We start from the raw sequence: 12,079 nt of genomic DNA, 5'->3' as shown, positions 1-12,079 counted from the left end.
AATATTTTCCTTTTGTTTACAGGGACCATATTTATACTGTTGATATGGATGCATCACATACAGAAGAAATTCATTTTAGCAAAGTGAGTAGCTTCTGTCATTCAGAAGCCAATGACACTAGGGGGAAAATGGGATAAGTAAGGGAAAGACTTTGTTCTACACAGCTTTCCAACAATGCTCTTGAAATTGCAATGATCAAGGAGGATGGCACACATAAATCACATTGGGGAAAGCTGGAAGAGCGGCTGGTCTACTGTGAATTTCCACTTATCACTGATAAATGACTTCTCCCAAAGCTATCTGCATTGAAATGTGGGCAAATAATTCATCAAATATTTATTCATTTATAACCTGCAGCTCATTGAGCTATTATTGTATTAACTGACTACAATATAATCCTTTTAATAGGCAAACCCTACCAATATTTTATTGAGTACAATCAAGCAACTATATACTAAACAAAACCTCCTTGAAGTTGTGCTCATTGACTAACAAGAATATCCATATTCTTTCCATAAGAAATTAAAAGCAAAATTAAAATGCAACTATTGTTGCTATTTTTTTTAAATGCACCTGTGTTATACTGGATCAGAGCACAAGTTAACCAAACTCAGTATTGTCTGACAGATATCTGTTCCAACTTTGCTATTTGAGATCCTTTAGCTGGAGATGCCAAGAATTGAATCTATGACCTTCTGCATGCCAAGCAATTATACTCCCACTAAGTTGCAACCCTCTGTATCCCCTCCCTATGTAGACAAGCTTCTGTATTAAATACCCATTGTGTCAGGGGTCCCCAGTCTTTGTGAGTCTGTGGGCACGTTTGGAATTCTGAAGCAGGGTGATGGGCACAACCACAAAATGGCTACCACAGCAGGCAGAGCCAACTACACGATGGCTGTCACTGGAGGCAAAGCCACACAGAAAAGTACAGAGAAGTTCCAAGTGCAGGGAAGAAGAGGGGTAATTTTAAAAATACGTTGGGGAAGAGGAGTGAGAGATTAAAAACCAACACTGCGATGCCAGCTGCCGCCAAAGCACTGTTATTTTAATCTGAACAGCCCATCAGATAGTCAAAGGCCAATCAGAAGCTGTGCTGTACAAGATCCCCACCCACTTTCTAAAAACACTAAGCAGGTGCCAGGTAAGGTATCAGCTGGCACCATGGTGCCCATCAGTACCATGTTGCAGACTCCCACATTATGTAATATTCTGACAAGGAAGAGTTTAAAGGTACCATAGTTGAGAGGAAAGCACACCTCACTTCTTTGAGCCATTTTTCATGAGAACAATATCATTTTCACATGCTAAAAAAATTATGGTAAATTGATGGCACTGAGTAGCAATAATGCTACATCAGTGACAAATATTTTTATTGCTAAGGATTTTTAAAAACAGAAATGATTAAATTTGTTGAGCAAAAATAGTGTCAAAATCTTAAATATAACTCTGCATTAAGTCCAAGTTAATGTGCTTTAATGGGGTTTTACTTTACATGCTCAATACTATTACATCCAGCTACTCAGACGGTAATTACTCCAACTTTCAATGTTTCCCTCCCACTTAAGTCTGACTAATTCAAAACTGGGTTGCTTATTAGCTTAATCCACTTTATAGAGCAACAAATAATCAAAATTTTATTTTCAGCCAAAGAGTACAAACAGAACTGTTTTTAGAAATCAAGCTTATGGGACTCATAGATTTTAGGGGACTCTCACAGTCGGTGAGATTGCTTCCAGTAAGGTGGCTAACTTGAGTTAAATGTGTTTGTTCTGCAACTGAACCCAGGTAATGTACCAGGTACATCTTTGATTTTAAACAGTAGGCTTCATAGCATTTCAAGTACTAGTTTAACTAAACAGCGGCAATGAGGAAAGGAAGGAAATACTTCACGTAAGTTAAGGAAATGCTTCACAAAAGTTTGCCTCTTAGCACATTTGCTTTGTAGAATACAATCTTCTTCTTTAATAGATAGCAATAAAAAATTAAGCCAGGTGTTCTGTATCCACAGTCTCTCACTATTGCAGTAAATTAATCATGGCAAAAGACTGCAGAAAGCTTTCAATAAGTATATATTCAGCATCTAGTTTTCCCTAGGGAACTCTTACTTTTGAAATCAAACACAACAACCTCTGGGCTCTAATTGATTTCTTTCTTGATCCTGGCAGAAATTGACATGGAAATCCAGACAGCCTGATGTAGACACATGCAGAATGAAGGGGAAACATAAGGTAGGCAATTTTCATTTCTCCTGCAGCTGCCACTCTTGTTTAGTTCCTTGACTGTTATCTCAGACCGCTCTCTGTGATGTGGAATAGATCATGCCGTTCACATCTTAGCTAGTAATTGCTTTTTCCATCAGCTTATTGAAGGCTTTAATTTGCAAAAAATAGTTTGCTTCTAATGTGATGAAACATTATGACAGCAGAAACAGCAACATCAGGATATACTCAAGAGCACTGGGGATTGGGGACTGCAAGGTATACTGACATTGTTCGATGCTATTTTGAGGAGCTAAACATTACTGTCCGTTTTCCATTGGGAACGAACATAATGTTGTGTCTGTATATCTAAGCATATTTTTTTAGTCACAAGAGGGATAGAAGGGCTCTTAGACAAATGTTGCAGTAACACAAAATATTAACAACTCTGGATAAACCTAGAACCATTGGAGTTTGTTTCTGTAACATCCATTTTATCTCACCAAAGCTCTTTTCGCTAAGCTGGTATTTACTAGCATTTTGCACTAGGGCAAGAATGTGGAGTATCCCATTCTTTTTTTAAAAAGAAATTTTATTTAAAAAGAAAAAGATAAAAGAAAGTGCATAAAAGCTTAGATAATATACATATAAAATAGTAAAAGAAAAGTATACATAAGATATATAACAGCACAGCTAAATTATTTCTCCTCCCCTTCTCTATAATTACTTATGCCCAAAATTTTATACTTAACATTTTGTATTTAACCTTATATTCTCATTTTATATTCAACATTTTTAAAACCTCAGTTTTATAATTAGTCTATGTCCATATTAACTATTATTAATTTTTCTTAATTTGTAAGAACATAATGAAATAAATCTTTCAGTTTTTCCTGAAATTCCAGTATTGGTCTGTTGTGCATATAAGAGGTTAGTTTAGCCATAGAGGCGTATTCTTGAAAAAAGTGGCACCATTTAAAAGCATCTAGTCAACAGCAATGACTGAGATAGGTACAACATCCACAATTCCTAGTTTGTTTTCATGCTGAGGGAAGGAAGTCTGTCGCCTCTGTCCCCCTTTTAAAAAAGATTGCTGAAATAATGCCCACAGCAGATCTTTTGGCTGAAACTAGTTTCATGGTAATCATGGCAATGAAATCACCTTATACAATTGTAAACAAGAATATTTGTAACACATTTGCTGAAAAACTGTTTCTCTTTTTTTCAGGATGAATGTCATAACTTTATTAAAGTTCTTCTTAGAAAAAATGAAGATACATTATTTATTTGTGGATCAAATGCCTTCAGCCCCTCCTGCAGAACTTATAAGGTAGTATTAGATCCAGAGGAGTTAGCCGTGTTAGTCTGTAGCAGCAAAATCAAAAAGAGTCCAGTAGCACCTTTAAGACTAACCAATTTTATTGTAGCATAAGCTTTCGAGAATCAAGTTCTCTTCGTCAGATGCCTGATCAAAACTGGGCCTGATCAGGCATCTGACGAAGAGAACTTGATTCTCGAAAGCTTATGCTACAATAAAATTGGTTAGTCTTAAAGGTGCTACTGGACTCTTTTTGATTTTATAAGGTAGTATTGAATTTGTATGAAAGCATATGCCATCTGAGAAATATTGCCATAAATTGTCATGCTATACTGAAATCCAAAAAACGATGGTTTCAGTTGAACTGTTTTTGAATGATCAGAAATTCGCTTTTTTTTTTTACATTAGTTACTGTGAGGAAAGCAAGACAAGGCTGTTATATAAGAATAGCCAATATATCTTTTCAAGCGTTAAGTGTTTATTCACTAAATTGCTGAAGAATGTTGAGCATTCATGGTTTCATTGTATACATTCCCTGACACTGAAGTAAATGGAACTCCAGTGGAAGCTTCTGCTTACATGAATCTCCATCTGTTCATCAGACTCTTGCAGAGTTTTGAATTGCAACATGCACATTTAATCATGATGTGAAAAGAGGTGTGCTTGAAGTAGTTGAGGTATCTTTCACAACCCTTCCAGATAAGCCTTTATTGCTGTGTAAGTCTCATCATACTTTGTAATATGAACTATATTTTACAACTTGATATGTTGAAGTTATTCTCCTGTTTGTTGTTAATTAAAATGTTCATCCTGCCAGACCTGAAAGTAGATGCCTGAAGCAAAGGATTTTCAGCTAGCTCAAACATATGGATGGCAGAAGCTGGCTATGGTGTTATATCCAGTCCAGCAGTCACAAACTTTAGCCAGTGATGAGTTCAGTGCAGCAGAAGACTGGTTTATTGAAAAGTGAAGTAGTTGGCTCTGATCAACTGCAACTGTTCATGTACCAAGTGTTCAAATTCTGAACTAAGCCCACCAGCAATCATTACAAGGATCTCTAGTTATAGCAATAGGAGTTAGATCAGGCTCTTAGAAATTGAGACAGACTGAAGAGTACACTACTATGTTTATAATCTCTCTGATTCCCAAGGAACCATTGTAGGCCATCTTTTGGGAGTAGGGAAGATTTAATTAACTGCTATTACGACATTCACGCCCACTGACATTGAAGGCAAGAGCAAAAAAGCCAGGAACAGCTCCAGGTTTGTTAACTCTATAAAGAGTGCTACAAATGAAAGAGGAAAGCAACCATAAAAGCAACTGCTGCATTAGGATTTATAGTCAGATGTTAGATATCATGACATCAGCCATATTAACTCAGCACCTGTGAAAGCTTTCGCTGGGTTGTATGCTAACAAAGTCTAAATTCTGCCCCATAAAATTGTGAATTATGGCCACAGTTCAGAGGTACATGCATAGTGGATGCAGGAGCTAAAGAATAGGAACTTAAAAAAAAAAACAACTCCAGTTAGCAACTTTACGTATCTGCAAACAATTGTGGCTTCAAGCTTTATAGCTAAGGTGGGATGGGGTACTAGCCAGACTGTTTTGCCAAGAACAGGAAAGGGCAATAAAGAAGGAGGGAGCTATAAATAGGATAATAGTAGTGACAGGTGACAAACTTGTAATTCCAAAGCCGTATTTGTGGCCAATGAAAGCCTTGTTCAGCATGCCTTTCCTCAATTCTGAGATTATACCATTTAGGTACAATGATTTTTAAAGAGACTTCAAAAACAGCTTAACTCCCAGTGATTCTAGTGGAGACATTTCCGTTCCCCTACCATCTTCCATTGCAGGATGGCTGAAGAGTAGATTTTAATGCTGCCATCATTATTTTAATGTGGTTGTTTTAAGCTACCTTAAGTGCTTTATAAATGAGGAAGGTTGGATATAAATGTATAAATAAATAAAATTGTTTGCATTTAGTGGGGCAAACTTTGATGACTTGGTGGAAAACAGGTATTCCATGTCATCAAGAACACAGTTCTTTGTTCTTGATGACATGGAATACCTGTTTTATTCCACTACCTGACTTATCACTGATCCTTGAGACTGTTCTCTGATTGTTTTATGACTTTTTTGATTAATCGATGTGATTTGTTTTGATTAATGTTGAGTTTGATAGTACTGAAGGGGAAATTAAGCCAACATCCTTAGCCAGTTGTAGATTTTCCCACTTCACTACTAGTCTGAGAAACCCACTCAAGGTTTAAACTGAGGAATCATGGAATGAGAATATGTTTATTTAGCAATAAGCCTTTGATGCAGTCCATTAGATACCAAATGCATACAGTGAAACATCAATAACTATTGATATACTTTTCAGTCAACCTGTAACAAATTGTTTATAGTACAAAATGATCTATAACAAGTCAAATCAGAAGTACAGGATATATGTATATGACATCATGATCAGAGGGATATAAATGATCTTCTATATTACTTCTGCAGATGTTTAATTCCCCATGATATAGACCCATATTAATTTCCTCACCTGTTGCTCCTGCACAATGCTATCTCAAGGGCTTCCAGAAAGTCAATGGAACACCTGGCCTAACTGGTGTGAGGTCACTTGACGCGTACTGTTCCAATGCTACTGTCATCTCTTGATGTTGTCTTGAAGTGAAAGTGCAGACAAACCAAGAAAATTGTGCTTCAAGCAAAACTCTTTTTCTTTTTACCATTTTAAAAAATACTTTCCCATACTCGTAAAATCTAAGCTGATTCTTTGCAAAGAGCCTAGAGAGACAGGATACATGACAAGAAACAAATGATGATAAACCATCCATCACTTGAATTTGGTCTCTCCAGCACATGGGACTGAACGTTGATTGGATAAGACTAATGGTGCTTAGATGGCTTATTATCCACAACTAGTTTTTCAGGCCCTGTGTCTTAAGCGTACCTGTGCTGCAATAAATTGAATATGCTTAGTGGGGCTGAATCCAAACAAAAGAGAAATCACTGCTGAGTAATCTTAAGGCACATGCTTCTTATTCCTGTAGGTGCTACAGTTTTTTCCAACAGCTTTTACTATAAACCTACTGAACCTGCTTTGTACTGAGTTGGTTATTTGTATAATTACTAGAACCCTATGGAGAATTAATTTCCCAGGGGTCTCATTTAAGGCTCAGATTTACAAGTACGACAGAGATTAATTCTTGACAGACAAAAGAGGCTTTGTGTATGACAGTGGTTCAATCCAGCATTGCTAGAGTCCTTCTAAACGGGAAACTCACAAGAAGAAAGTGTGATTCCAATTATAAATAGGATGGGGAAGAGTCCCTGTTTGTGAAAACATGAGCACACATCCAGCATTATCTTAGTGCTTTCTCTCTCAAGGGCATGGCTAGCAGTTGTTCTGCGTAACACTGACAGAACTTAATTATTCCCCAAAAGTCAAAAAAACACAGTCTGATTGACAGTTAGAGGGAAAAAATCATGTACAGATAAATATATGAGGAAAAGCAAAGTAGATACTTAGGGACTACATTAAAGGGCTTTTTTTCTTGACAGGTGTGGCAATATGATAATATTGCAGTGTCTTGATATATAGCAAAAACAGTTTAAAAGAAAAGGGAAACAAGAACTTTGCTACTTTAAAATGAAAAGCATCAGCAGTCCTAGTAGAGGCCATCAATTCTATTTCTTCTAAAGAGTCTTAACTGTGTGGCTTTTCTTTCAGAGGGATACTCTGGAGTTTCTGGGAGATGAGTTCAGCGGAATGGCAAGGTGCCCTTATGATGCAAAGCATGCCAATGTTGCATTGTTTGCAGGTAATAAGAAAGAGTTAAAAATTAATCATGCTTACCTCAGTACATTTTTTCTCACATCTAAAATATGATGTATCACATGAACAGGGACATAGATTACAAAACAGGAGGAAAGTAGTGGTTCATGGTGCATGGCGTGGCCAGGAACTGAACAGCTGATGGTAAAGAAATAAAATCTGTCCACTTTGCAAATACTTATTTGCAGGTGTATGTACAACTGTCAATATGCTAATATAATGTTGGGACAGAGTGATATGGAAAATCATACCAGATCCTGGTTCAGTTAAAAAAATACACACATAGACTGTAGTGATAAATGTAGTGGGTTATCACTAACTCAGTCTTTCTGGGTTAAAATAGAAGAAGAAAAATGGACAAACCTGGTGTGATTAAGCTTCTTGATGTTTGTTACCAGCTGTGACAGGGAAGGGTAGTGAAATAGAGTCTGTGGATTTAATCATGATTTATTATGCATGCAGAGAAATGCAATTAACTCTTAATTCTTTTTGCAGTGGTTAAAAAATTGAGTGCTTATTAGTGGGGTTAATTTGGGCCATTGATTATAGAATGGGATTTTGGAATTTTGCTCTTTATAGATTTATGATTAAATTGTCTCATTACTGAAATTGTGTTATCATGAACCCCAGTGAACCCATTTCAAATTTAGCTGTAAAATATTCAGTAGTGTTGTGTAAACCACACAGGAATAGGCTCTCAGGTGTTTTCAGAAAGTATAGCATTGTAAAAAAAAAAACTACCTTCTCTCCTACCTACCATCATTTCCCACTATGAAAAGTTCACTTCAATGTGTAACTGGTTAACATCAATAAAATAATAATTGTTTGTTTGCCTTTTTAAATCACATTCAGAGCATTTGAATCCATCCAATCCTAGAAATTTGATTTGCTTATCTTTTTGCAACCTTGGTGTTGTTGATGTCATGCAGTATGTTAGGGGCATTTATCTGGCACGTTTCTTGATCATTTTCATTTCTGCTGACTATTTAGGCTTTGTCCAGACCAGACTAGATCTTGATTACATTTCAGTTCAATTTAATGGTAGTGTGCGCGCACACACATGCATGAGTCTCATTTGCCCATAAAATAGGGGTAGTGGGCATGGTTTTGAGATAAACAATGCACTCCTGAGCAGAGAGACCTTATTTATCTACCTAATAAATACCTAATTTACCTAATTTAATACCTAATTTAATAACACTAATTTTATATACCAATAGCCAGGTGGCCTTGATCTGAGGATACTTAAATCCAGAGATTGGAGCCATGAACAGACAAGACAAATCTTCCTACACACATGAAAAATTCTCCAGGTTTGCACAAAAATCTGAAATCTGAAAAAAAAATACTAAAAAACCCTTTAAAAGGAGTTCCTGTAGCTTTAAACAGATGCCTTCATAGACTGTTGAAATGTAACCATAAGAGTTCTGCCACTATTCCAGCCTTGGTTTTGTCAGTAAAACGCAGGGCAGGCAGAACCCTTTCCAGGGCTGTTTTGGACTTTGAGGGAGGACTCATTGGGGCTAGGTCCAGAAACAACCATTGTACAACTTGATACTACATGACTTACATGACTCACCTAGGCCTGGCTGCTTGCTACTTTTGAACAATAGCCCCCCCCCCCAATGTAGTGGTTAAAGTAGGATCTGGGAGAGCCAGGTTCAAATCACCACTCTGCTGTGGAATCCCGCTTTGTGACTTTGATCCAGTCACATACTCTCAGCCTAACCTACCTCTCAGTGTTGTTATGAGGATAATATGGAGGCAAGGAGAATGATATAAGCTGGTTTGTGGAGAAAGGCATGATATAAATGTAATAAATTAAGAAAAAATGAATACGAGGGGCAGATAAAAGGTAAGTTGCTTAGTGGTTTCGAAGGATGTAGGGAAACTTGAGTATATGGAGGCTGCCAAGAGAAGGGAAAGAGGAACTAGTGTGGGGAAGGGGATATGGGAAAAGTCTTTGAGTTTTTTCACCATGTAGCTGGGCCTGGATCAGCCAGCACCACACAACTAGGTCATGGGGAGAGGCTGTGGGGGTTGGGAAAGCGGCAAGTGTAAAAATAGGGGGCAGACAAAGGTGGGTGGGAAGGAGAGAAGGAAGGAGGAAAGGTTAAGGGGAGGTCAGGGAAGGAAAAGATGACGTGGAGGAATGGGGAAATAAAGATGCCCCTTGCAAGTTATTGAGAGTCCTCAACTTGTACCCTTCTAAGCCCATTGATTTAGAAGGGAGAAGCTCTGCTTTGGATTGTATAGAGGTTTTGTCTCTGATAAAATACCTTAGCAGATGAAATCAGCAATGTGTTTAGAAATACAATGATCACCATTATTTTAAAACTATTTGGTGTATAAAGCTATTTAGTGTATGACAGAGGAATATTGGCCAGAAAAATGGACTAACTGAGATGTCAGGCAAAATTTATATCATTTACTGCTCGAATGATCTATAAATATTTGTACATGTAAAATAAGAAGAGGAATACAAATAGTGACAGATTCCAGGAATGGTTTGTGCTTCATTCTTTGTCTTTGTCAACAGTAGAAGTGTCCTAACGCTTGCTCGAGAAAATAGCCAGGGGTCCTGGGCATGCAGAATAATTTATTGACTGAATAGTAAATCATCACACCATGTTCCACATTGCATGCACACAAACACTAGTTTTGAAGCAAAAGACAGTATTTCCTTGTATTTAAATGAAATATTGCAACAGGTACCATCTTGCCAGATGTATCCTCTCCTATGTACAAGGAAGAGAGAATGCCTCTTCTAATACGGTACCTACCATTAGGAGTTTTGAGTAATAATAACTACTAAATCAGTTATTGGAAAGAGAGGATGAACCTTAGAAAACACATTATTTGAGCCAAATCTACTGTACCATATCCAACAATGGTCTCATTGTGGCAACAGAGAAATAAGATTTTGCCTGCCTTCTTCTTGTATGTCCCCCTTCCAGCTGCTTACAGACCATACATTTATCATTTGCTACCATTCTCTCAGGTCTAGTGTTATGCCTATGAAGAAGAGTTTTTACATTTAATTCCAGAATACATACAATAATTCCAAGTGTATACTTCTATGAATAATATGGAAATGAAACACATGCCATTCTAGTTACCTAAGACAATCAGTAGAATATGTAATGATTTGTAATAGTATTGATAGAATTTGAAATAGTAGAATGATATTATAGAGGTGCTTAAAACCATCTAAAATCCAGTTATTATTGAGTTGGAAAAAGAATTGTTTTGACACAACTAGAAATGAATATGACCCACTTATTGAGAATTCACAAAAAGAAGTAAAAATGTCAGATTTATTCTAAAAAATTTACTGAAATTAGTCCATTTTAAAGTGTATGGCTTAACATTCTCTACAAAGTGTTGTTAATTTGGGTAACAGCAATGGGAGTCAATGCACCTACCCTTCGTTTAAAACAATATCTTTTTGTATATGAGCTTTTTTGCAGCATCAAAATATTTTATAGATGGTGAGTGAATTCTGTCTAAATTCACATAACTGTGACTTCCCTGCCTGTCCTCTCCAGCTGCAGCCTGAAATGCCCTCACCCCCAAATACTGTTCATGGGAGATGAGGGACCCTCCCCCAGAAGAAGCAGGAGGGTTGGGTGCTGCCACATGTGGAAGGAAATTGGCAAAAATGACACACACCCTCTTGCGTTTACAGATCTTATCCATGGGATCCAACACCTAACCCACAGGAGCCAACCTGTTGCCTAGGAACCTTGTCTATAAAACTTACTTTAACTTGATGGGAAGGAAAATGAATACATTATTGCATATATGTGAAATTGAGGCTGCAGCTGATTAACAAGCTTTCTGCAACCACTGGCCCCAATGATCATGAGTTAATGTGACTGTGATCTGTCAAGAATTAGCAGGATCACACATGTATTTCTCTTATTTTGGGTAAGGAGATTTCAAAAGGAGGTGACAGGCTGTTACTTATCTTCTTCACTTTTAAAGCTGGAGAGGAAAGAAGAACCCATCAGCATTGTGATGCCGCACCAAACTATGTTCCTAGAAGCATCGTTGAATTTTCTTATAGCAGTTTTTACCGTATGCATCAACAGCAACTGCTATTACCTAGCCAGGACAGATTAACTGCTTGAAAAGAATTTCCAGGGCAGCTAAGGAAGATGAGTTGGTATGGAGTAGAGTCCACAGTTCTTGCTACTCCTTTCCTTTCTCTGAGTATTCAAGATCAGACATCTACTTCACTTCCTGAAGCTCTACTTGCCATGGTTAGCATCTGTAAACACTAGGGGTGTGCAAAATAAAACATACAAGCCGGAAATACACTCAGAATTAGCTGTTTCATTTAGTTAAAGCAGCTTCCAGAATGGTGAACCCAGTTTAGGAAAAGAAGATGTAATGACCCCCACCCCTGCAACAGAAAAGTTTGTTTGTTTCGCTTCTTATAGGCAGAATCTTCTTTTCCTTAACTGGAAGTCTACCAACTAATTGGCTTCCAAAAGGAGAGACTGAGCCCTTAGTGTCTCCCTGCCAATATGTAAAAACAGGATTTTTATTTAATGCTATTGTTGTGCTGTGCTGTGCTGGTTGGAGCACGCTCCTGCTTGGGCATCGCCATCCCACAGCACCACTACTACTTTGCTGAGCAGCTTCCCACCAATGTGAACCCCCCCCCCAACACATGCCCTCTTCATGCTCCATTGCTGAATGTGT

The 12,079-nt window shown here is 37.5% G+C and overlaps 1 protein-coding gene across 1 annotated transcript in view; it reads left to right on the top strand.

Annotated features, from left to right (window-relative positions):
* Window positions 1-12,079, top strand: part of SEMA6A (semaphorin 6A) — a 221,179-nt gene that overhangs the window by 129,991 nt on the left and 79,109 nt on the right. Inside the window, exons 4-7 of the mRNA XM_054986611.1 lie at window positions 23-83; window positions 2,169-2,231; window positions 3,430-3,531; window positions 7,265-7,355. Coding sequence (XP_054842586.1) covers window positions 23-83; window positions 2,169-2,231; window positions 3,430-3,531; window positions 7,265-7,355 — 317 coding nt within the window. The remainder of the gene's footprint in view (window positions 1-22; window positions 84-2,168; window positions 2,232-3,429; window positions 3,532-7,264; window positions 7,356-12,079) is intronic.

The sequence above is a fragment of the Eublepharis macularius genome, chromosome 8 (assembly GCF_028583425.1).
Source record: "Eublepharis macularius isolate TG4126 chromosome 8, MPM_Emac_v1.0, whole genome shotgun sequence".
Classification (NCBI taxonomy): domain Eukaryota; kingdom Metazoa; phylum Chordata; class Lepidosauria; order Squamata; family Eublepharidae; genus Eublepharis; species Eublepharis macularius.
This window is presented reverse-complemented; position numbering and strand designations above follow the sequence as displayed.